At 37.6% G+C, this 27,618-nt stretch overlaps 1 protein-coding gene across 1 annotated transcript in view; it reads left to right on the forward strand.

The window, feature by feature from the left end:
- The window catches only part of LOC115218927 (sideroflexin-1), a 33,719-nt gene extending 17,842 nt beyond the window's left edge, over positions 1–15,877 (forward strand). Inside the window, exons 5-11 of the mRNA XM_029788943.2 lie at positions 1,631–1,706; positions 5,342–5,427; positions 6,549–6,676; positions 8,588–8,637; positions 9,834–9,883; positions 12,817–12,864; positions 15,624–15,877. Coding sequence (XP_029644803.1) covers positions 1,631–1,706; positions 5,342–5,427; positions 6,549–6,676; positions 8,588–8,637; positions 9,834–9,883; positions 12,817–12,864; positions 15,624–15,723 — 538 coding nt within the window. The 3' untranslated portion in view covers positions 15,724–15,877. The remainder of the gene's footprint in view (positions 1–1,630; positions 1,707–5,341; positions 5,428–6,548; positions 6,677–8,587; positions 8,638–9,833; positions 9,884–12,816; positions 12,865–15,623) is intronic.
- The last annotated feature ends 11,741 nt before the right edge of the window (positions 15,878–27,618 follow it).

Consider the following 27,618-nt stretch of genomic DNA (forward strand, 5'->3'; position numbering starts at 1 on the left):
TTGTTTCTGTTGGATGTATCGGTGAAGGTCAGATACCTCATGTTACTTTTGTCCGGTCCCCAATCTTAGCCATGTCAGATCCCACTAACCACTGCAACCATCACCATACCACCAACCCCTAACACTCACCATTCCACTAACCCCCACCATTACCGTACCACCAATCCCTAACACTCACCTTTCCACTAACCCCACCATTACCATACCACCAACCCCTACAACTATCACTATACAACCAACCCCAACAATCATCACCATGCATCCACAACCATCACCATACACCAACACCCATCATCATCACCAATCCCCATTATCACCATACCACTAACCCCACCATTACCATACCACCAACCCCAACAATCATCACCATGCATCCACAACCATCACCATACACCCAACTTCAATGCTGTCATCATACCACCAACCCCAACAATCATCACCATGCATCCACAACCATCACCATACCACTAACCCCACCATTACCATACCACCAAACACCACAACCATCACCCCCAATATTGTCACCACACCACTAACTTCACCATACCATACCAGCATCCCCACAACCCCCAATGCAGTGACCATACAACCGTCCCCATATTACTAATCCTTTCATCACCATACCACCAACACCCATCATCATCACCAATCCCCATTATCACCATACCACCAACACCCACAACCATCACCATACTACCAATCCCCACAACCATCACCCCCCAATATTGTCACCACACCACTAACTTCACCATACCATACCACCAAACACCACAACCATCACCATACCACTAACCCCACCATTATCATACCACCAATCCCACAACCATCACCATACTACCAATCCCCACAACCATCACTATACCACTAACCCCACCATTACCATACCACCAACACCCATCATCATCACCATATCCCCATTATCACCATACCACTAACCCCACCATTACCATACCACCAAACACCACAACCATCACCCCCCAATATTGTCACCACACCACTAACTTCACCATACCATACCAGCAACCCCACAACTCCCACCATATAACCAACCCCCAATGCAGTGACCATACAACCGTCCCCATATCACTAATCCCTTCATCACCATACCACCAACACCCATCATCATCACCATATCCCCATTATCACCATACCACTAACCCCACCATACCATACCAGCAACCCCACAACTCCCACCATATAACCAACCCCCATGCAGTGACCATACAACCATCCCCATATCACTAATCCCTTCATCACCATACCACCAACACCCATCATCATCACCATATCCCCATTATCACCATACCACTAACCCCACCATTACCATACCACCAACACCCACAACCATCACCATACACCCAACTTCAATGCTGTCATCATACCACCAACCCCAACAATCATCACCATGCATCCACAACCATCACCATACACCCAACTTCAATGCTGTCATCATACCACCAACCCCAACAATCATCACCATGCATCCACAACCATCACCATACCACCAACACCCATCATCATCACCATACAACTAAGCCCCCCGCACACGCACCACCACTACCACCACCACATGTCTAGTAAACCATTTTTCTCTTATGTTTTTATATCAGTCAGCTCTGCTCTGTTTCAGGCAGCTTGGCTTATCTTATGTACTGGCCACTGGTGGTGCCATGGCAACAGCCTTGGGTTTCAACAAAGTAGTGAAGGTATGTTAACAGTTTGGCATACACATGAATACACAAGTACTTGCATATGCTTAAATGTCCATGCACATACATACACACAAGTATATATATATATAAATAAGGAAATGGAGAAACAATTTCATTGGTTTATCAGCTTTAGGATATTAGAATGTTGACTTATTTATTTAACAAAATGAGAACCATAATAACATACATCATCATCATCATCGTTTAACGTCCGTTTTCCGTGCTAGCATGGGTTGGACGGTTCGACCGGGGTCTGGGAAGCCAGGAGGCTGCACCAGGCTCCAGTCTGATCTGCCAGTGTTTCTACAGCTGGATGCCCTTCCTAACGCCAACCACTCCGCGAGTGTAGTGGGTGCTTTTAACATGCCACCAACACGGAAGCCAGTCAAGGCAGCGCTGGCATCAGCCACGTTTGAATGGTGCTTTTTACGTGCCACCGGCACAAGTGCAGAAATGGCATATTCCGAATGAATAAGGTAATGTAATCCGATGGTAGAAAGAATCCTGTGAATTAGGTTCTCCAAAGCCAGTCGGAAGGATGGGGATCCATATGGGTGTGTGGTAAATAGTTAATGCAAAAAAAACGAAGAAAAATCATAAGAAAAATATACAATGCAAGGACGTGGTACATGCAAAGTATTAAAAGACGCTCTGGAAAGGAAAGAAAGGGTGTTTTACATTTTGAGTAAAGCTCTTCAGAAACAGGAGACAGAGGAAAGTCCAAGAGAAAAGGAAGACGGAGCTAAAAATTGCCAATGATCCACATAGTTACATATATATATAAATGTATACATGAGATCCTGAGATTCTTGGTATAGAAAACACTTAGTAGCACTAACATGATTCAAACTTAGATTCCGATGTCTTTACAATGGACCAATTCTATGGGGTAAAGAGTGGCTATAAAGAGGAATCCGGGTGAACAGATATAGAGGTAATTATGCGGATAAACAAATTAAATATACTAGTTTGGGTTTGATATGCAAAATATTTATACATATAGGTGTAGGAGTGGCTGTGTGGTAAGTAGCTTGCTTACCAACCACATGAATCCGGGTTCTGGACAAGTGTCTTCTACTATAGCCTTGGGCCGACCAAAGCCTTGTGAATGGATTTGGTTGACGGAAACTGAAAGAAGCCCGTCGTATATATGTATATATATATATGTATGTATGTGTGTATATGTTTGTGTGTCTGTGTTTGTCCCCCAACATCACTTGACAACCGATGCTGGTGTGTTCACGTCCCCGTAACTTAGCAGTTCAGCAAAAGAGACTGATAGAATAAGTACTTGCCTTTAGTCGAGCAAATCAACCTCAGGACTTATTCTTTGTAAGCCTAGTACGTATTCTATCGGTCTTTTTTGCCGAACTGCTAAGTTACGAGGACTAAACACACCACCATCAGCTGTCAAGCAATGTTGGGGGGACAAACACAGACACACAAACATATACACACACACACATACATATATATATATATATATATATAATATATATATATATATACATATATACAACAGGCTTCTTTCATTTTCCATCTACCAAATCCACTCACAAGGCTTTGGTCGGCCCAAGGCTTTGGTCGGCCCAAGGCTATAGTAGAAGACACTTGCCCAAGGTGCCACATAGTGGGACTGAACCTGGAACCATGTGGTTGGTAAGCAAGCTACTTACCACACAGCCACTCCTACGCGTATGTGTACGCATATTTTAAATACCAAACCCAAGCTGTTATATTTAATTTGTTTATCCACATAAATGCACACACACACACACACTCACACACACACACATATATATATATATATTGTGTGTGTGTGTGTGTGTGTATGTATGATAATTTTATCAAATTCTGGAGAGGTGAGAGATAAAGTATTCATTCCATATGTTTACAGCTGTTTCATAATCTGTTTTCAGTTACATCACTGAAACTAAAGTGTCTTACACATGTAAGTATACATATAGAATTCTAACAGATGCTAAATGATGATATATATATATAGGTGCAGGCATGGCTGTGTGGCAAGAAGTTTGCTTCCTAATCTCATGGTCTTCTGTAATCTCGGGCCAACCAAAGCTTTGTGAGTGGATTTAGTTGATGGAAACTAAAAGAAGCCTATATATATATATATACACACACATATGTGTGTGTGTGCTTTGTCTTTGTCCCTTCACCACCACTTGCCAACTGGTGTTGGTGTGTTTTGTTCCCATAACTAAGCAGTTTGGCAAAAAAGAATGGTGTAATAATTACTGGGGTTGATTTGTTTGACTAAAGTTCTTCAAGGTGGTGCCTCAGCATAGCTGCAGTCTAATGGCTGAAACAAGTAAAAGATAAGATATCATGTGATCACTCAAACTGACTAGACTATCAGATGTTGTTACACATCACTGGTCACAGTGCGCTTTTACCTTGTTTTAGCCTTCAAATCACACAACCTCACTGGCTAGGCAAGTGGGCCAACATTTCCCCCTGGTGGAAAGGGGGTCTAGAGCGATGTGAAATGACATGTTTTGCTCAAGAACACAACGCGCCGCCCAATCAAGGAATCGAACCCACAATCTAGTGATTGTAAGTGCAACAGCTTAACCATTAGGCCATGTGCCTTCACATAAATTTTCAGGATTAAATAAAAAGACAACAAATAGAGAATATAATCTACCTATATATATAATTAAAAACATGTAGTAAATAAACAAACGAACATATACTAAATACACAGACAGACAGAAAACACAGAAAGTCACCAATTCTTCATCAGTTATTGGCCAGAGGGTCAAATGCAATTTTAGCCATTTTTGATAATATTGCTTCCACTCTGGAGGTACCGAAATATATATATATACGAGCAAAACACCCCCCTGTCCAATGGACAGTGCTGAGTTGTCAAACATTTAAACCAAATTTTCTCAAAACAACTTGTCTGACCGTCCCATTTTGTGGCATTATTTCAAGCCAGCTGGCTTTTTTTGTGCAAACTGCACATGCATTTTTCTTGCGTACCCGTAGTATCGATCGCAACAGCTGATGTACTTGCACGTACAAATGCACATTCCAACGGCTTTATCGATCACATTCTCACCTGGAATCGATTTTTGTAATTTTTTCAAAACTTATGCACGCCCTAATACCATCGGTTTGTGGGGGACAAACACTTACGCACACATAAATATATACATCCATATATACAATCCACTCGTAAGGCTTTGGTTGGCTCAAGGCTACACTAGAAGGCACTTGCCCAAGTTGCCACATAGTGGGACTGAACCCAGAACAATGTGGTTGAGAAGCAAGCTTCTTACCACACAATCACACTTGCACGTGCCCAAGGTGCCACACAGTAGGACTGAACCTGAAACCACATGTGGTTGCAAAGCAAACTTTTTTTAAACACTCACCCATGCCTCTGTTTGTATGTGTGTGTGTGTGTGTGTGTGTGTGTGTGAGTGAGTGTGTCTGTGCATGCGCATCACTGTGTGTAGGTCACAAATGTGAATAATGAAAGACTGAAGTCAAACTTGCAATTTTAATTGAGACTCAGCAGGAGCTTAGAGCTACTCTGAGAGTTGTTTCTACTCCCTTCCATTTTATTTACCAGTGTCTCTTTTCTTAATTCCATTTTCCAGTCTATGTCGCCGCTTATAGGAAGATTTGTCCCCTTCACTGCTGTTGCTGCTGCTAACTGTATCAACATACCTTGTATGAGAAGCAGGTGGGTTATCATCATCATCATCATCCTCCACTTCCATCTCGTCATCGTCATTGTCATCATCATCATCATCATCATCAACATCGGTGATGGTTTAACGTCCAGTCTTCTATGCATGCATGGATCAGAAGGAATTTTGTTTGGGAAGATTTTCTACAGCTGGATGTCCTTTCTGTTGCCAACCCTCACCTGTTTCCAAGCGAGCTAATATTTTCCAGTGGTCACACGTATGTTGCACAGAAGACTTGAAATGGACAACTCACTTGTATGATGATGATGATGATGTTCATGTACAACAATCATGCAATGTTTAGAGAAAGCACACACAAACACATATGCACATACACACATACACACACAGTATGTTTCTTTCAGTTTCTGTCTACCAAATCCACTCACAAGGCTTTGGTCGGCCCGAGGCTATAATAGAGGACATTTGCCCAAGGTGCCATGCAGTGGGACTGAACCTGGAACCATGTGGTTCGTAAGCAAGCTACTTACCACACAGCCACTCCTGCAATATGACACACAAACATATACACACACATATATATACATATATACGACAGGCTTCTTTCAGTTTCCGTCTACCAAATTCACTCACAAGGCTTTGGTCGGCCCGAGGCTATAGTAGAAGACACTTGGCCAAGGTGCCACGCAGTGGGACTGAACCTGGAGCCATGTGGTTGGTAAGCAAGCTACTTACCACACAGCCACTCCTGCAATATGACACACAAACATATACACACACATATGTCACACACTTGGTCAAGGTGCCACGCAGTGGGACTGAACCTGGAACCATGTGGTTCGTAAGCAAGCTACTTATCACACAGCCACTCCTACGCCTACTGTTATTTATTTCCAGTCATCCATGAAAACATGTTTGACCAAGGAGAAATATTACCTTATTTGGAAACAGGTGAAACAGGCTGGCAACAGGAACAGCACCTGGTGATGGAAAGCTTGCATTAATCAACTCTGTTTCTCCTGTGCAACCATGGGAAAATGGACATTTAAACGATAGTGATGATATTAAAATAAAATATTCCACATATACTGTATTCTCTTGTTTTAATGTTATTTGACTGAACCTTTTTTTCATTTTTGTGTTTGCTATCCAGGGAAATAATGAAAGGCATTCCGATCTTTGATGAAAGAGGCCAACGTCTTGGAGAATCAACAGCAGCAGCAAAGAGTGCAATTACTCAAGTGGTCTTCTCCCGTATTCTAATGGCATGTCCTGGCATGAGTAAGTAATCAATGGCTACCACTGCCATCACCACCACCACCACCACCACTCACTATTACTATTCTTATACCGAGGAGCCAACAAACCTCTGTGTGTGTGTGTATAATATATATATATGTATATATAGATCGTTAGCCACTACACACATTTTTTTCTCTCCTTGTTTTTTCTGTGTTCCTTTCTGTAGAAGAACGTAGGCCTGAAACGTAAAAGACTTTTTCTATTCCTGAGCATTATACTAATACATCTGTTTGTTTTGTTCACCACCTGTCTTCATCTTTTGTTTTTTTCGTAAACTCTCCTATATATGTATATATATATATATATATATATATATATATACATATAATAATAATTATAATATTAGGGAATAAATTATTATTCCAACCTTACAGGTAAATTCAGTATAATAATATTAGATCGAATTTTGTAATATATAATATATGTATATAACTAATTTAGAGATGAACCACCATTCTACAACTCAGTCAATGAAGAACCCATCCAAAACCATCCTGTGAGACATATACCATACAAAATACTAATCTAAAATATTAATGATATATAATATTGAACAGTAAGGTTATTACAATCATATAATATATAAGAGCAAATACTTTTAAACACAGTGAATATCATACAAAGAAACATTCATCAAGAAAATACTAATCTAAAATCGAATAAGGTATAAATTGAACAATAGAAGTGAAATAGAACCAATGCTTGTGTTTATTATTCATGTCATCAGCTTGCAAAATTACAAGCCCCAAGTAGGGAGGAGGAACTTTATGCTTGGAGAATAAGGTACAGAGAGAAGTAAAGGGCCAGAGTAGAACAGGTTTCTTGCTGAAGAGGGGCTATGAGACTGCTCACATTTTAGAAGAGAGGGTGATAGGCGATGGAGTTCGAAAGTGATGTAAATGGTAATGAGGTGTCAGGGTGGATGTTCAAGATGTGAGGCGGGTAGGTATGGGTGCCAGGTGTGAGTGGGTGGAGTTTGGATGTATGGGGTGTCTGATAGTACAGCACAGTAGAATATGAATGATAATAGAGTAAGCAAGGGGATGGGAGATGACAAGCCGTTGGGTACATTTTTAATAAGTTAAAGTTAAGTTAAGTTAATTTTTTGGCTCAAAAAGCAAAAAGCAAGGCCATATAGGGGGACATGGAGTTATGTACAGGGAGGGTGTTCATGCAAAGAGTTCAGGCCATTTCTGGTCAAGAGAGACTTTGAACCGAGCGGTCGTTGGCATCTTCACTATCTCGTCCGGCAGCTTATTCCACGGATCCGCAACTCGGATGGAGAAAGCCCCTCTCCTTCGATTGAGATGAAATCATCGCAGATAGAGCTTTTCAGATTGACCCCGCAGCCGATGCTCTGTAGCAGGAATGAAGAACAGCTCTTTCGAGCGGTTACACTTTCCGCTTATTTTAATTAATAACATAATTAAAAGCACACACACTCTCTCTCTCTTTTATCTTTTACTTGTCTGTTTTTGGATTGCAGCCATGCTGGGGCACAGCCTTGAATGGTTGAATAAATCTACCCCAGAGCTTATGTTTTTTCTTAAGTCTGGCATTTATTCTATCAATCTCTTTTGCCAAACTGCTACGGTATGGGGCTGCAAACAAACCACCGCCAGTTATTAAGCAGTGGGTGGGGATAGATATAAACACAAAGTCACACACACACACACAGATACATGCGATAGGTGTCTTTTAGTTTCCATCTACCAAATTCATTCAAAAGCATTGGTTAGTCATGGTTATAGTAGAAGACACTTGCCCAAGATTCCACACAACAGAACTGAACTTGACCTCCATTTCTATACTACAGTCATCAGTCTATGCTATCCCATATCATCATCATCACCTCCCTGTCTATATTTACTACTGTTTTTCTCTTTACAGTAATTCCACCATTTATTATGAATGTTCTGGAGGCACGTCCATTCTTGAAGGTAAGTTCAATAAATTATGTTAATTATGTTTCTCTCTCATCTTTCCTTTTGTCCTCTTATTTGATTTATGTCTTCGAGGAATTTTTCCTCGGTCACATTCTTTATGCTATTCTTCCCCTCTCTATGTCTTGCATTAGACACACATACAGAATGTATGTGTGAAGTTTTTTTCATTCTCACATTGTTTATTTTCTCTTATTTCTTTCTGTTGAAGAGCTCAGGCTCAAAATGTAAAAAACTTTTACATTTTCCCAAGTGTCAAACTAAAACACTTCCTTGTTGTTCATACACCTGTCTTCGTCTTTTGTTTTTCTATAAATTTCAACTATATATATATATAATTCTGTACTTGGAATGACCAAGTTTAAATACCAATAAGGTATTGGAATCTTACATTGTGTATAAACTCTATATTTGGAATGACCCATTTTAAATTCTGTTGGATTTTACTCATAAGGTATTGGAATCTTACATATATACCATTCTGCCTAAAAAATGGATCTACAACTTCAATATCCCTACATATCTCACATCTATTTTCTTTCCTCCACCTCACTCTCTATTTTGTATCCTATCTAAATTAACTATTACTTAACCATCGTGTGTGTAGGTGTAGTAAAATTGATTTGCTGTGGGGAGTAAAAAAATCCAAGGTTTCAAGCAGGGTTCTTCTTCAGAGGAAAATTGATGAGGGAGAAATTTATGAACAGCCAGTTTTTGTTTTTGTTTTCTGTTGTTCATAAGACTCTGCTGCATCTCATTAATTTCTCTCCTGTCAACGTTTCTCTAAAGAAGGGCTCTGTCCAAAGTGGTGGATTTTCCACTATTTATGGTTTGTTCACTAGGCCCCCTTTTTTTTTAATCAATTTTACTAAATAATACAAGTCTTGCTGACACTGACTATCACCAGTGTCATTGAAGTCTGATCATAAATCATCTTCATTTAATGTCCATTTTCCATGCTGGTATGGGTTGGACTGTTCTACTGGAACAGGCAAGCCAGAAGACTACACCAAGCTTTGCTGTCTGTTTTAGCATATTTTTTATGGCAAAGCAGATAATATATATATATATATACACACATACATACATACATACATACACACATACATATATTACTTACTGTCACACGCATGCTCAGATACAAAATCAATCAAACCTCAAATGTCTAATTATTGTATATTTTTCTAACGCAGAAATACCCATACATGAATGCACCAATACAAGTCGGACTTGTTGGCATGTTGTAAGTTTTAACGCTTCTTGTTTTTTAATTTATTCTTATATTCTGTCACAAACACACACACACACACTTGTTTGTGTGGTCGGTCAGTATTTAAATGTCTTTTGTAGCTACCAGTGTCTGAAAGAAATTATGCAGTTATCATCTGCCTGTGAATAAATATTCAGCTCACAATTGTAAGGTCGTGAGTTCAATTCCCAGCAACATATTGTGTCCTTGAGCAAGATACTTTATTTCACGTTGCTCCAGTCCACTCAGCTGGCAAAAGTGAGTTGTATCTCTATTTCAAAAGGGCCAGCCTTGTCACACTCTGTGTCATGCTGAATCTCCTCGAGAACTACATTAAGGGCACATGTGTCTGTGGATTGCTCAGTCACCTGCACGTTAATTTCACAGGCAAGCTGTTCCGTTGATCGTATCAGCTGAGACCCTCGTCGTCGTAACCGACAGAGTGCTCCTAATATCTATAAGCAAAGTACAATCAGTTCTTTAATCCTTTTGTTACTGTATTTATTTTGAGATGTTCTGTGTTTCTTCCAATTATTTTAAATATAACAAAGAATTTAGTAAAATAACATCGTTATCATTGAGCTAGTGTGAGGAACATAAATTGTGACTAAGATTTGGTGGAAGATTTTAATTCAAAACTTATGAAAACAAGACATTTATACTAAAGAGCCAGAGCCGGTTTCAGCTGGGTTGGTAACGAAAGGGTTAAACTAGATCATATTCCTTGCTGTGTTCATTTGAGTTGTTATAAATTCTTACACAGGAAATACTTTTGGTTATCCTGAGAAATTTAATTTCAGCATTATTTATGTCCATCACAAAGTCCAGTCCTTGTTGCTGTGTGGTGGCTTGTGCACCCCAATGGCCTTTCACAGTTATATGAGCAAAGTACAAGCCTTGTATTGGAGCTCTCATGCTGGAAGGATGAAATATGTCTGCAGTTCTACTCATATGTGTGTCTCTGTGTGTATGTATGTATCCATGCAACTTGTCTGAATAACCTGTGCACATACAGCTGAAACTCAAGAGTAGTAAGAAACTGATAGGTCAAAGGGTAGAGGCTTGACTAATATGAACCACTTCTTCTCAAAGGTAAAAATGGGTTTGCGTATGGCTAATGCTCCTGCTTAGAAGAAAAGCAAAGGTACAGAAGCATTGAGGATAATTCAAAACCAACAAAACCTCGGAAGAAGGCTTTATGGCAGCAATATCTGAAAGGAAGATGAAAGGTCAACTCTTCTTCTGAAGACAGTTTAAAGTTGAGAATAGTGGACAAAAGTTGTTGATGGCCTTTGTATCACATGCACTGCATATTTAACCTTTTTCCATTCAGATTACTCTATCAAATGTAATGCTCATTTATTCAAATTGTTTTTTAATTAATCAAGTATTAAGGCGCAGGAGTGGCTGTGTGGTAAGTAGCTTGCTTACCAACCACATGGTTCTGGGTTCAGTCCCACTGCGTGGCACCTTGGACGAGTGTCTTCTACTATAGCCTCGCGCTGACCAAAGCCTTGTGAGTGGATTTGGTTGACGGAAACTGAAAGAAGCCCATCGTATATATATATATATATGTATATATATATGTGTTTGTGTGTCTGTTTGTCCCCCCCAACATCGCTTGACAACTTAGCGGTTCGGCAAAAGAGACCGATAGAATAAGTACTAGGCTTCCAAAGAATAAATCCTGGGGTCGATTTGCTCGACTAAAGGCGGTGCTCCAGCATGGCTGCGGTCAAATGACTGAAACAAGTAAAAAAGTAAAGAGCATTATCTTGTACTTCAAAGATTGCTGTGATGTGCCTGTTTATTTTTAGAATGACATTGTAAGATAAGTGAGGGAGACCAGATTTGGTCAGTTTAAACATAAAACAGGTCAAATATTTGGGCCAAATATGGCCAATTTAAATGTAAAAGGGTTAAATAGTTAAATATATTTTGTACTCTCTTTTTTCAAGTACCATTCCTACAGGCATCAACACTCATGGACCTCCATATCAAAATCTAAAGATCCATGATTTTTGCTTGGGAAAGATACAAAAGTAGTTTCTTGTTTCTTTCTGCTGGTTTATTTATTTTAGTCTGCTATCTCCTGCTCCTTTAAGCTTAAGCTTGGGCACAGGGTCTATTTAATCTTTAGGGAGGCTGACTGGTTGGCATAACATCAGGGCATGTCCACAATATGGTGGGGCCTGTGGGACATGTCCAGGGACCGTCTTTTCTTCAAGTCCTGTGTGTCTTAACTGCAGAACCATTTTCTGCTGTTTAATCCATAACTGGGGTCCCATTCTGGGCCAGTACTGAATAAGTAACTCCATTCTCCCCAAAATTCCTAGACTCTGAAGCTGAGGCAGCTCTACTGAATGCAGTTTTATGCCTTGCCCATGACTACCACAAACTATTGATTTCAGATTTTGGCACAAGGCCAGCAAGTTTGGGGGAGGGGGTAAGTAGATTACATTGACCCCAATACTCAACTGACACTTATTTTAGCAACCCCAAAAGGATGACAGGCAAAGTCGACTTTGGCAGAATTTGAACCCAGAACGTAAGGACAGACAGAATACTGCTAACCTTACAACCACTAACTATTATAACCTTAAATATCAAAAGGAACTATGTTACCCTGATGTGCTTATCCATGTTAAATTCATCCTGTCATGTTTAATCTTTCATATAACTCACTTCATGTGTCAGTTAATCCATTCTTTGCCTGCATATGACATAAGCAATGGAGTTGTGCCACACTTTAAAACATGAAAAGAAGTTAAGCCTTTATTCACATTTTCATACGTTTGTTCTAAACGCCCGTGACAATTGTTTCTGATAGGATCCTATGGAGGAGGTGCCTAAGGATTCTACCCCCACCCACCTCAACCTTCCTAGGAATAGTGTCTATCATTTTTCTTTTTTTTCTTCCATTTTAGATTGGTTTTTGCCACACCTCTATGCTGTGCCCTCTTCCCACAGAAAAGGTAAAATATCTACTTTTCTTTATTTTACACTCTGTGTAAATGTTATTTGCCAACTCTTTTTTTTCCACCTTTACTGAGCGTCAAGCTAATCCATTCCATGTGTATGTCCTTTTGACTTTTGTTTTGTTATTTGTTTTTTTTTCTTTTCAATTTACTTATTCATATATATATATATATATATATCTTCCTAGCTACATGGTTTTGGGTTCAATCCCACTGCATGGCACTTTGAGCAGGTGTCTTCCGCTATAGCCCCGAGCCGACCGAAGCTTTGTAGGCGGAAGTTACTGCTGTGTGTGTATATGTGCGTGTAGGTGCTTGTACCTCTCCGAAAGAGAGAGAGAAGGATATATATATATATATATATATATATAAAATATTATTAGAGACAAAACCACTATTTTGCAAAACAAACAAGGAAAGACTTAATCAATACATAAAATTTTAATAATAGTCAAATATTTGACTATTTATTAAAATTTTATGTATTGATTAAGTCTTTCCTTGTTTGTTTTGCAAAATAGTGGTTTTGTCTCTAATAATATTTTATAATATTTTACTATAAAATTGGATTTAATCCTAAATCTGATTTTTTTTCCCTGTAAATTTGGATTTATTCCCTAATATTTATTATTATTATATATATATATATATATAAATAGATAGATATAGATTGATAGAGACAGACAGACAGAGATTCATAGATTCATAGATAGATATAGATTGATAGATACCATTTTAATAATGACATGTACAATATTTAGAATAGTAAAAAGCGAAGACAACATTCTTGTTTCATAATTTCATTCTAGGTTTTACAGCTGTTTCAGCATTTAAAATACAAATGTCATTGCCCACCTACTGATGTAATTGATATATAGAAATAGATAACTAATGAAACAGTTTATTCATCTCATTTAAATTATGTATTTTTATGTATCAAACATTTGATTATCTAGATGATGATGATGATGCATTTTAATTGCTGAAGCAGCTGCATTACTTAGAATGAAATTATGGAACATCAGTGAAATCTGCTTTTTATTATTTCACTGTTTTGCTTAGAACATTTTTTAAACCAATTTAACTCTATGCAGATTTATTCTGTTTATGGTTATAGCATTGAAGTTATAATATATAGGAGTTTAATTTACATGTTATTAATTGAATTCTTAAATTCAATAGATAAATTTTTATAGCATTTAAGCACTAATATAGTATATTAAATAATAGGCATAGGAGTGGCTGTGTGGTAAGTAGCTTGCTTACCAACCACATGGTTCCAAGTTCAGTCCCACTGTGTGGCACCTTGGGCAAGTGTCTTCTACTATACCCTCGGGCCAACCAAAGCCTTGTGAGTGGATTTGGTAGACGGAAACTGAAAGACGCCCATCGTATATGTGTATATATATGTATATGTATGTGTGTGTATATGTTTGTGTGTCTGTGTTTGTCCTCCCAACATCGCTTGACAACCAATGCTGGTGTGTTTACGTCCCCATAACTTAATGGTTCAGCAAAAGAGACCGATAGAATAAGTACTAGGCTTACAAAGAATAAGTCCTGGGGTCGATTTGCTCAACTATAGGCGGTGCTCCAACATGGCCACAATCAAATGACTGAAACAAGTAAAAGAGTAATATGTATAATATATATGGTGGTGTTCCAGCATGACTGCAGCTGCAGAGCTGAAATGAATAAAAGAATATATTTATATTACACATCCATATATATAACATATGTGGAGGCGCAACGGCCCAGTGGTTAGGGCAGCGGACTCGCAGTTGGAGGATCACGGTTTCGATTCCCAGACTGGGTGTTGTGTGTGTCTATTGAGCGAAATCACCTAAAAAGGCCCACGAGGCTCCGGCAGGGGGTGGTGGCGACCCCTGGTGTACTCTTTTGCCCCAACTTTCTCTCACTCTTTCTTCCTGTTTCTTGAGTGACGCTGCAATGGACTGGCATCCCATCCAGCTGGGGGGGAACACATACGCCATAGACACAGGGAAACTGGGCCCATGAGCTTGGCTAGGCTTGAAAAGGGCGCATAAAAAAAATATATTACATATATATGGAAAGATGGATGTATAATATTTATATACGTTTGTGTGTGTGTGAAAAGAGCACATGGCCTATGGTTAAGGTGTTGTACCATTTCACATTGCTCTGTAATCACTTCAATACCTGACATATGGTACACTGTACACCAGTATGGACAACATTGATTTGTTGGAGAGAGCACATACATTTGATTGCTATAAATAAATCATTTGTGTAGGTTGTTAAGCAAGAAATTTCAGAACTGTCTTTCTTGATTTATAAGAGACTACCATCTGTCTCTGTCTCCATGTGAGTATGCATGTGTACGTATAATATATATTATAAAATATATATTACTAGCAGTATCGCCCGGCGTTGCTCTGGTTTGTAAGGGAAATAACTATATAAGCATTTTTAGAGAGTTACTTCCCTTATATAAACCGAGCAAAAAATGCAGAAAAATAATGGTAAATTTTTTTTTAAATCATAGACTCATCGTAGACGTGCGCTAATACCCAGAAGGGCTCGATATGAATCACGACTATAAGATACCCGCTTTTGGTTAAACTGCCCTGCAAAATGTGGGAGTAGTTAGGAATCTAAATCGGAGTAGACAGACTCTCACACAACTTCACTTTTATATATAAAGATTTCATGTATTGAAGTAGTACTTAAGTAGTAAAAAAATACATGTGTTTTGTTTTCTTTTCTTTTCTTAGTTCCATGTCTGTGACATCTTTGGAGCAGGAAGCACAAGATAAAATCAAAAAACTCACCGACAAACCAATTGAACGTGTCTACTTCAACAAAGGCCTCTGATAAAATAATCAACGATAGTTTTGTTTTTGTATTTGTTTTTTTTAAGTATTTTTCTGTATTTGTTATTGTTTTTGAAAGGTAATAGGGTGGATGGTGGTCTTGAAGACATTCAATTCTATTCACAAATGATCGCAATAAAGATTTCCAAATTTTTTTTGGTGCCTTCTCCCCCTTTTCTCTTCATGTTTCCCTTCAAACACCCTCACCCTCCCTCATACTCCCATACACCTGTTCATGGTTTGTTTTTTATACAATATTTCTCTGCAGCTTTCTTGTTTGCACATACACTGTCTCTCTTTATCATATTTGATGTTATATAAAATGCCTTAAGGCAGCGATCTGGCAGAAACGTTAGCACGCTGGGTGAAATGCTTAGCGGTATTTCGTCTGCCGCTACGTTCTGAGTTTAAATTCCGCCAAGGTCGACTTTGCCTTTCATCCTTTCGGGGTCGATTAAATAAGTACCAGTTACGCACTGGGGTCGATCTAATCGACTTAATCCGTTTGTCTGTCCTTGTTTGTCCCTTCTGTGTTTAGCCCCTTGTGTGTAGTAAAGAAATAGGTATTTCTTCTGCCGCTACGTTCTGAGTTCAAATTCAGCCAAGGTTGACTTTGCCTTTCATCCTTTCGGGGTCGATTAAATAAGTACCAGTTACACATTGGGGTCGATGTAATCAACTTAATCCGTTTGTCTGGCCTTGTTTGTCCCTTCTGTATTTAGCCCCTTGTGGGTAGTAAAGAAATAGTTATATAAAATGCCTTTTTCCCCCCAAAAAAGTATTTCTTAGAAATTACTCCAGGTCCTATTATACGAAGTTGAGACTCCCATAAACTTTAACAGTATTTAAACAGACCATATCCAGCTCAAATATTCTACCTGTTTTCTGTTAAAACTAGTCAGATCTGTCCTCTTGCACCTAATCTACACTGTCATTCAAAAAATAAACAATCACACCATTGAAATCTTGAAGCTATGAGATAATGCATGATTAATTTTAAAGCAATACAGATAAATAAGCATTACATTTGACAGAGTAATCTGAAAGCTAAAACATTAATGCAGCTAAAAATATGCACTTATATGGTGTGCACTTAATATGCCCATGCATCTTTTATGCCATCAGATACAGCATCTATTTCCTCTACTTCTTTCACTCAATTTATTTTCTCTTTCTCTCTCTCCCACCTCTTTTAGCCTCACTCTCAACACATTGAATCAATAGTCCTCTACTTTCACTTTTCCTTTCACTATCACTCTCTACATAACACCTTTCTTTCTGTCAATAACTTCTCTCTCTCCTTATGTGTGTGTATATATATGCATACACATACATAGTACTCATATCAAAATGTGTCCTCACACACACACAAATATATATAATAATAGTTTTACATTTTTTCTGTGCTGCCCTGTGTTTTACAGTTCTGTTCCAAAACAGTCTCATAACTTGTTAGGAACTTACCTTTTCTCACACACATAACAATATATTTTATATGTAAGTAAATATGAGAGTGATATTACTATCAAAATATCATTAGTGGCAGCGAGTACCAGCCGTACAGGCGAAATTAATAAAATATATATAAGATATATACATATACATATATATATATATATAATATATATATATATATATATATATATATATATATATACAAGGGTACTATGTGAGCACCTGCATCACTAAAAATAGAAGTCAAAAATACTTCTGTGCCACGGAATAGTCACAAAATTAATACAAGCATGATAGGAAAAAATTCCAGTGACCAATAACATCGTGTTACCTCTGCTAGGTCAGCAAAATTAATACTAGTTAGTTTGATATGATTTTCATCAGTCAAACTTGCCAACCAACAGCTACTAAAATTTGCCCCCACCATGCCTGCAAATTCATTTGAAGTGGCCAAACACCGCTCAAACAAAATACGTGAAATTATTCACAAGTAAATATGAGTGTGTTAGTACTATCAAAATACCAGCCATACAGGCAAAAATTAATAAAATATCATCATCATCATCATCATCATCGCTTAACGTCCGCTTTCCATGCTAGCAAGGGTTGGAAAATTTGACTGAAGTCTGGCGAACCAGATGGCTGCACCAGGCTCCAATCTGATCTGGCAGAGTCTCTACAGCTGGATGCCCTTCCTAATGCCAACCACTCCGAGAGTGTAGTGGGTGCTTTTACGTGCCACTGGCACGAGGGCCGGTCAGTCGGTACTGGCAATGGCCACACTCAAATGGTGTTTTTTACACGCCACCTCTGCACAGGAGCCAGTCCAGCTGCACTGGAAATGACCTCACTCAAATGTTTTTTTCAATTGCCAGTAAGGTGACACTAGTAATGATCACGCCCGAATGGTGCTCTTTACGTGCCACTGGCATGGAAACCAGTTTGCTGCTCTGGCAACAATCACGCTTGGATGGTGCTTTTAGCACGGATGCCAGTCATCGAATTTGATTTCAATTTATATATATATATATATATAGAAGGGTACTACATGAGCACCTGCATTGCTAAAAATAGAAGTCAAAAATACTTCAGTGTCACGGAATAGTCATAAAATTAATACAAGCACAATAGGTAAAGATTTCAGTGAACAATAAAGTTGTCTTACCTCTGCTACGTCAAAAAATTAATGCTGGTTAGTTTGATATGATTTTGAATTTAGTGCCAAATGGTGTCTGATTCTCCTGAGCCAAAAACTGCTAAAATTTGTCCCTATGCCTGCAAATTCGTTTGAGGTGGCCAAACACCACTCAAACAAACGAAGTACGTGAAATTATTTATTACTAAATATGAGAGTTGGCCGCTTCAAACGAATTTTCAGGCATGGTGGGGGCAAATTTTAGTCGTTGGCTCATGAGAATCAGGCAACGTTTGGCGCTAAATTCGAAATCCTGATATCAAACTAATCAGCATTACTTTTGCTGACCTAGCAGAGGTAAGACAATTTTATTGGTCACTGGAATTTTTTTTTATAATGCTTGTATTAATTTTATGACTATTCTGTGGCACAGAAGGCAGCGAGCTGGCAGAAAAGCTAGCATGCCGGGCAAAATGCTTAGCGGCATTTAGTTTATTTATATGTTCTGAGTTCAAATTCCGCCAAGGTCAACTTTGCCTTTCATCCTTTCAGGGCCGATTAAATAAGTACCAGTTACGCACTGGGGTTGATGTAATCAACTTAATCCCTTTGTCTGTCCTTGTTTGTCCCCTCTATATTTAGCCTCTTGTGGGCAATAAAGAAATTAGAAGTATTTTTGACTTCTATTTTTAGCAATGCAGGTGCTCACATAGTACCCTTGTATATATATATATATATCTTATATAACAAAAGATACAAATATATATCTTTTGTTATATATATCTTTTATTTATATATATACACACATCATTTATATATATGTATTTTATGTATATATATGTATTTTTTATATATATATATATACATGTATATATACACACACACACAAAGAGGGAGTTCAAGCATAGCCATGCGGTTAAGCAGTTTGATCCCTAACCATATGGCTTCAGGTTCAGTCCCACTGTGTCATACCTTGGGCAAGTGTCTTCTAATATAGCCCTGGGTTTTCTAGATGGATTTGGTAGACAGAAGTTAAAAGAAGCCTACTGTAGACCTACATGCATACACACATGTCTATGTGCTTGTTTGTCTACTTATCTTGGTAGTTGTAAATGATTGACATTGTCATAGTGTTATTCATTTCCAATATTCTCCGAGAACATGTTTGACCATGTGAAAACATTACCTTACTTGCAAGCAGGTGAGAGCTGGTGACTAGATGGGCATCTAGCCATAGAAAATCTGCCTAAATAAAACTCTATCTAACTCATTCAGGCAGGCAAAAGCGGATGTTAAAATAATAATGAAGATGACGATTATATATATACCGTAAATCCTCGAGTATAATCCAAATTTTTTTCCCAAAATTTAAAGATCAAAATCCCTAGTGTGTATTATACACGAGGTTAAAAATGAAAATTATTTTCTAGGCAATGTCCGAGTCTCTATTTGCTGTCCGGCAATGTTTATTCAGACGCATTTTGTGATGTCAGGTGCGAAAATACCTTAAATCATCCATAACTTGCTGTAAGCAACATTTATTAAATATTTCTTTATTTTCTGCAAACAAAATGCACAAAAAAGCTACATGTTTGCATTATGTTACATATAGAATAATAAAGGACGTTACCGTATACAGTTTTACAAACCAAGGAGGTTATATAGACCTCCTTGACTCAAGTTAGAGAAGGGTTGCGTGTTATACAAAAGGTTTAGGTTTTTCAGAGGTACAGCCCCCTACGTATTATACTCAAGGGCAAACTATACTTGAAGATTTGCGGTATATATATATATATATATATATATGGGGTGTAATAGGTAAAGAGGGACCACTTAAATATCTTTATTATAAATGGTATGACTCAGGGAAAATCAAACACTGCAAATTTTATGTTTATGCCAATTTGTTGTGGAGTGTTTTAGCAGTTATTTCAGTTCAATTTGACCACCATTTGCTTTCTTTACCAGTTGAATCCATTTACGAAATGATGCCAATACCTTAACTATTTCTTCCTTTTTCGTTTTACTGAATGGCTTGCTTGATCGAAGCCTTCAGTGAAGACACATGATTGTGAGTAGTTGTATTAGATATTGTTTCAACTGCGTCCCCCCCCCCCATAGGCAAAAACCACAGAGATTCAAATCTGGCAAGCTGGAGGGCCAGATATCTTTTGGGACAAGCATGAGCAATTCCTCCTCCAAAATTTCTTGCACTCTTTTCAAAGAATGGGTGGGTGTGGAGTCCTGTACAAACATGACTCGATTTGCATCATAATGCTTCCTAATCCAAGACAATGAAATTAAGATTTTGAAATACTCTGCTGTGTTGATTTTAAGACCCACTTCAATAAAATGAGGAGGCATCAATTTCCCTTCACTTGCAACAGCTCCAAAGACCATAATGAAAGCCGGATTCTTGCTATGCAGAGCTGAAGAAATTCAATAGGAGTCATATGCTATCACATGAGTTTTAATACTTTGTAAATTTTCTTACACCACGAAGATGCGGGCGTCTCAGCCATATTTCAGATGACTAGGAAGTTTGGGATTCCTTTCAACTTGAATGGTTTTGGAATGGGTAGTTAGGATGTTATGGTGTTTCCTCGTGTACAATTTCATATGGAGGTCTTGTCTTACAGTCCTAGAAATGGTCATTTTACTGATTCCTCAATTGTGAGCTAACTTTGCCATCAGTTTTGATGGGTTCGACTCAACTGATCTTTGAAGTCCTGCTAAGAAGTGAGGTGTGCATTTTTGGTCACTACAAGAAATATGAAGCTTTCTCCAAACTTCCTGATTTTTTTTTTCAAATTGGCTACAACTCTAAAAACGGTAGATCTGGCATACTTTGTAGCTCTAACAGTCTCCCCAGCACTTCTACTGGCGTGGAATAATTTGGCAATTACACTTCTACAGTTTAATTCTTTATTGGCATTCATAATTTGGTCAATCAGAAATAAAAGATAGTGCAAGAGATTATTCAAGCTTGTAATATAAGGTTGTCCCAAAAGTTCGTAAACATAAATGTCTTTATTTTGAGGAATAATTTTTGTTGTTTTTGTTAATACTTGGCGAGTAAAAATTCAATTTTCGCAAGTGTTTACAAACTTTTGGGACAACCTAATATTTAAAATTTAGACTCCAGCAAAATCTATACAATCAGAAATATAGGACCATCATCATCATTTAACTTCTGTTATCCATGCTGGCATGGGTTAGATGGCTTGACTGGAGCTGGTAAGCTGCACAAGGCTCTTGTCTGTTTTGGCTTGGTTTCTATGGTTGTATGCCCTTCCTAATGGCAACTGCTTTACAGAATGAACTAGGTGATTTTTATGTGTTTCCAGCAAGGGTGCCTTCTATGTGTCACTGGTACGAGTGCCTTTCATGCATCACCACACTCTTTATAACACTGTATAACATGGCATCTACTTGGAGATTACATTAAGCAATACAAAAGAGAAGCTGGTGTTTACGGAATACTTACATTATAACAACAAATAGGCAGCACCAATCATTGCACAACTGAAACACTTACCCAGCATCGTCGTAAAATCCAAGGTGTAATTATGAAATCCTGTGCAAACCAGTTGTGCAGATTGACTTCTAGAGTGCACATAAATCTATAAATATTAAGATAAATTTGTCTTCTATTTCTTGGAGGATGTGGCCATAATGCATATATCTACATATTTTTATCTGATCTTTAAGATGCCATGTGTTTAATATAACATTAAATTTGGCCATTTGTTACAATAATTCTCAGAAACCTTTAAGTCTATTTTGAATAAAACATTTAAATGCTTTGTGTGTAGTTTAATTTCTTATGTGCACTAGATGTTGTTGTCGTTGTCAACCCCCAGGTCCCTCTTGATGTATTAGATCTGGGGTCAAAGCTATTTAAGCTGTGACTTACCAATCATGTTTTCAGACATACCTAGGTTCAATGTAACTTACTTAAGGTAGTAGATTGTGATTTTTTTTTTGAGGAGGAGGAGGGGAGTGTCTTTCTATTTTTTAAAATAATTTTACAAGTGGAACAATTGCATTAACATGTTAGCTCAGACAATCCTCCAGAGATAGTGGTATGTTTGCAAAATCCATATGATCCTCCAGTGATTGTCTGAACAAGATTATATTTAGAGTTATGTCCCTTGGCTCCAAAGCTTCTTTCACTAGGATTTTACCACTGATTTAGCTTATATGATATATATATATCATCATAATTATTTAGTGTCCATTTTCCATGTTGGCATGGTTAGACAGTATGACTGAAATTGGTAAACAGGATAGCTGTGCCAGACTCCAGTCTGTTTTGGTTTGGTTTCTATGGCTGGATGCCCTTCCTAATACCAACCACTTCAAAGAGTGAACCAGGTGCCTTTAACATGTCTCCAGTACTTGTGCCATATATATATATAATACTAGCAGCTAAGCCCGGTTTCATCCGGTCTGTTTGGATGATGTGGCTGTGATCGTTTTTGGTTAGGCATAATCTATAACGGCATTTCTCAACCATATCATTTCGGGTCCCCTGTTTTGATTGGAGCCTCCCCGTTTGTCATAAAACAGCTTCAGGAGTTGTGAAGAACGAATTTGTACGCAGTCTGTTTCTGAGAGCTATTCTATTGGACCTCTGTCTAATCATTAAAACATTGATTTAATTATGAACATAGAAAGAAATTATACATTAATCCCTATTTTTGTAAGCAGTTGTATCCGTAAAAAATTTTATTTGCAGAGAGCAGAAATTGAAAGAAGATATATGAAAAGGACGTGTGTGTGTGTGCTTGCGCGTGTGTATGTGAGAGAAAAGAAGAGAGAAAGCCTAGTAAAAGTTTTGGTTGACTGTCATCCTGTACTCCCCTTGTTGCTAGTGAAATGGTATATGCCAGCTGTGTGAGCAACTGGTTGTTTTAATGGTGGAAAAAACAGGGGAATTCCATTAGAAAAAGTTTTAATCGATTTTCTCGGTAAGTATGGGGGCTAGGAAAAAAATACAAACCGCATTCCAATGTATGCACCCGTCTGCACATGTGTGCCATTTTTCACGCGAATCCACTCAGCCATTTGGCTGTGAACCTCTAGACAAGAAAGAATACAACAATCGCCCATGTCCAATTTATATTACAGATTATATAGTAATATGTATTACATATTAAACACGATATATAATGCGTATTATATAATTCATGCAATCAAATATTACAATGGCAAAAATAAAAAGTAATTAAAAAAAAAGATTTTTAAAAATTATTTTCATCAGAAAAGTTTTATTATCATTATGCAAATATACATGGTTCTCTTTTTTTTTTTTTTAATTTATTTTTAATTTAATTGTTTTAACATCAGAAAGAAACAAACTGTTTTATTTCAGGAAAAAAGAAAACTGTTTTCTCACAGTTGAAAATTATTGGAAATCATCACCATCATAATTGTTATTATTATTATTATTATTTTTAAGGTAGTGAGCTGGCAGAATTGTTAGCACATCTGAAAAAAAATGCTTTGCAGTATTTCATCTGACTCTTAATGTTCTGAGTTCAAATTCCACTGAGGTTGTTTTTTTTTTTATATCATTTCAGAATCAATAGAATGGGTACCAGTTGAGCACTGGGGATTAATGTAATTGACTAGCTCCTGCCCAAGCCCATCCCAAATTCCAGACCTTGTGCCATTAGTAGAAAGAATTACCATTATTTTAAGGCTTTGAGCTGGTAGAATTATGAGAGCATCCAAAAAAAAGGGGTCTGTGATATTTCTTCCAACTCATTCTGCTTCACGATCAAATTCCACCGAGGTCAGTTTTGTCTTACCTTATTAAGGGGTCAATGAAATAAGTCCCAGTTGAACACTTGAGTCAATATAATCAACCGACATCCTCTCACCAAAATTGGTTGGCGTTGGGCTTAATAGAAGACACTTGACCAAGGTGCCGTGCAGTGGGGACCAAACCCAAGACCACATGGTTGCAAAATGAGCTTCTTAACGATACATCAATTGCTTGTGTCTTTTAGAACAAAAAAAAAAAAAGGAAAAAAACATTTTCACATCTTAGAGGTTCATCTTTGATGCAGTTTCACTTTCCTGTTCTTAGCATTTTAAATAATCACAGTTCATGGGAAAGATATACACAGTAGTGGTAAAATGTTTGCTTCCTAATGACATGGTTCCCGGTTCAGTCTCACTGCATAGTAGTTTGGGCAAGAGTCTTTTACGATGGAAACTGAAAGAAGCCTGTTGTACATACATCTGTGTCTTTGTTCCCTACCTCTTGTCTACTAGTGTTAGTTTATGTCCCCATAATTTATCAATGCTTAAAAAAAATAAAAAAGTACTGGGGTTAATTTGTTTGACTAAACCCCTTCAAGGTGGTGTGCTACACAGGGCCATATCTAATGACTGAAACCAGTAAAAAAGAAAACAGTAAAACATCACTTTACCTCCCACCCCTAAAATACCATAAAATTTCACATTCGTATCCCACAAAAGTAATTTTCACTTCTCTTCTAACAAGTGTTTAGGTGAGCATTCCCATTATAGTCACAATTAGGTATTGATTGTACTAGACTAAACCCCACCACCCACCTTTATTCTCCAACATAAACTGGAAAATCTCTACATTTGGTTACATTTCAAATCATGCCAGGGTCATTAAATTATTAAATAGTAGTGATAAATTGGTGTTGATTCAAGTGAGTATTTTATATATATAAACATTCCCTTACATATGCAGCTGAATCAACATGTACATATGTATATAAACATACACTAATATATATTCAAATCACAGTATATATACACACAAACACACTCAAATAAAATACAATTTTCATGAAAAAAAAAAATGTCCCATAGTATAAGTATTCCCACCCAAAAATTCTTCAAGTTTTCCAGTAATCAACTATTATACCTAAACTTGCCCCTTTTATAAGCATGGACTTATGTTTCCCAGTAATCAAATATTATACCTAAATTTGTCCCTTTTATAAACCTGGACTTATGTTTCCCAGTAATCAACTATTATATCTAAACTTGTCCCTTTTATAAGCCTGGACTTATGTCAATTTAAAACAAAACAATTCACTGTCATTGCAAACCTGCAGAAAAAATTATAGATAAACAATATTTAGCTACATCTCTTTTTATCAGTGATGGCCAACTTGTAACAACCAAAGGACTTGAAGAAAAAAAAAAACACAACAAAATCCCCCAGTAATATAATGTTATAAAAATCTATAAGTATTTACGTCAAACTAAAATCTGAAGTAATGTTACTTGAGAGAGTGCACAGCTTTGAGGTCAGGGGGTCTCTCCAGGATGAGCTGCTATTTCTCCACATTGAGAGATCACAGCTTCAGTGCAACGGCGGACATTTGATTAGAATTGCTACAGAGATCCTTCAAGCCAAGCCAACAGGCAAGGCATCTAAGGGTGGATAAAGAAAGAGATGGTTTGATAATATCAGTTGGTCAAGCTTATGAATCAAGCTAGAAAGTGTAATGATGGTTGCTTCTGATAGGACCCTATGGAGGAAGTGCTTCAGGACTCTACCCTGACAATCTTTCCAGGAATAGTAGGCAGAGAAAATGGGTGAATAAAATACATGTGTACATGTAAGAGCAGCTTCAAAGATAGGATTATTTAACCCTTTTGATACCAACCCACCCTGATTCTATGTGGCAAACTTAATGTAAATAAAACTATCCGTCAAAATTTCAAGTTAATTTATGATTCAGTGTGTACATTTAGTGTATACATGTGTGCATATCAAGTGTACTAATGTGTGTATGTATAGTGTGTGTGTAGTATGTATACATGTATAGTGTAGAGCAGTGTTTCTCAACTGGGGTTCAAACGATAAAATAGTAAACTGGGGATCCACAATTGAATTTTAAGGGCCTCTGAAAATATTTTGCTTTAGATGTATGTATTGGTATGTATTGCAAGAAACAGATAGGTTTCTTTCTCTAATATTTTACATAGTTCAACCTATACAAGTTAACGTGTGAAAAGCAAAATAAGAATTTTGAAAGAAGTAACTATAAAACTAGTTTTTAAACATCAAATGGCTATCGGGTCCACCAGAATAAAATAGTAATCAAAGGAGTTCATAGATAAAAAAAAAATGGTTGAGAACCCCTGATCTAGAGTGTTATTGTGTGTGCATATGGGAAGCTGACCTGCAACTACAAGATGTCCTCCAGATATTTAGAAAAGCATTATGATCCTACAGATGTAAATTGAGAGAAAGTGAGTTGGGTTTGAGATTAACAAATCTGTTAGAACAAAAAGATGAAGGAAATCTCTCCGAAATAGAAAATGTCCGATAAGTGAATTGATATCGAAATGAGAGTGAGAGATGGTTGTTAGTTGCTGAAGATACTCGTTTGTTTAAATTTGAGAATACAGAAGCAAGACTAATTTGTGCAATCTAAAAACATTAGATTCAATAGTAAAATAACAAATGATGATAACGGTGAGCTTCTAACAATACAGAAAGGACAAGTTAAGTAACCTTTATATTGCTGACATTATAAGAATCTCAAACTTTCAAGAGAAATAATTCTTTTTTGGCAATAGTAGATTTTGAAGGACACAGAGCTACAACAGCACATACACACTGGATAGAAGGGCCAGCCTTTGACTCTTTCTATCCCAAAGAGCTTTACAACCCAATATCTACATGCTGTTATGTATTACCTCTACATATTTCTGGCCACCACCAAAAGTGAATGGCTTAAAGAAAATTAAGTTTAGATCTTGCCATGTTGACTGCTGTACAGGTCTCTGGGTCTGAAACATGTAAAGGTCACTTAACTTTCCCATTTTGCATTGTTAGAAGCTTTCCGTCTTCATTATTTGTTATTCTACATCTGTATCACAATGCTTCAAGCAAATTACAATGCTCTTCTTTATTAGATTTAAAAGATTTTCTAGTTTTTACCATCGTAGTTATCGAGACCCCCTTTGGTCATGAAGGACCATGGGATTGCATCTAGGAAGTTACCCTCTGAGGCACAAGTCCGGGCAAAGTTGTTTATGGAAGGCCAACAGTCGCCCATGCATATCAGCCTCCTACTCTCCACACCACTGATGTTATCCAAGAGAAAGGCAACGGCCAATACAGCTTGGCACCTGGCACGTTGCAACTCATTTCTACAGCTGAGTGAACTGGAGCAACATGAAATAAAGTGTATTGCTCAAGAACACAACACGCAGCCCAGTCCGGGAATCGAGCTCACAACATCACGATCGTAAGCTCGACGCTCTAACCACTGAGCCATGCGCCTTCACCATCATAGT

Source organism: Octopus sinensis, linkage group LG14 (genome assembly GCF_006345805.1).
Source record: "Octopus sinensis linkage group LG14, ASM634580v1, whole genome shotgun sequence".
NCBI lineage: Eukaryota > Metazoa > Mollusca > Cephalopoda > Octopoda > Octopodidae > Octopus > Octopus sinensis.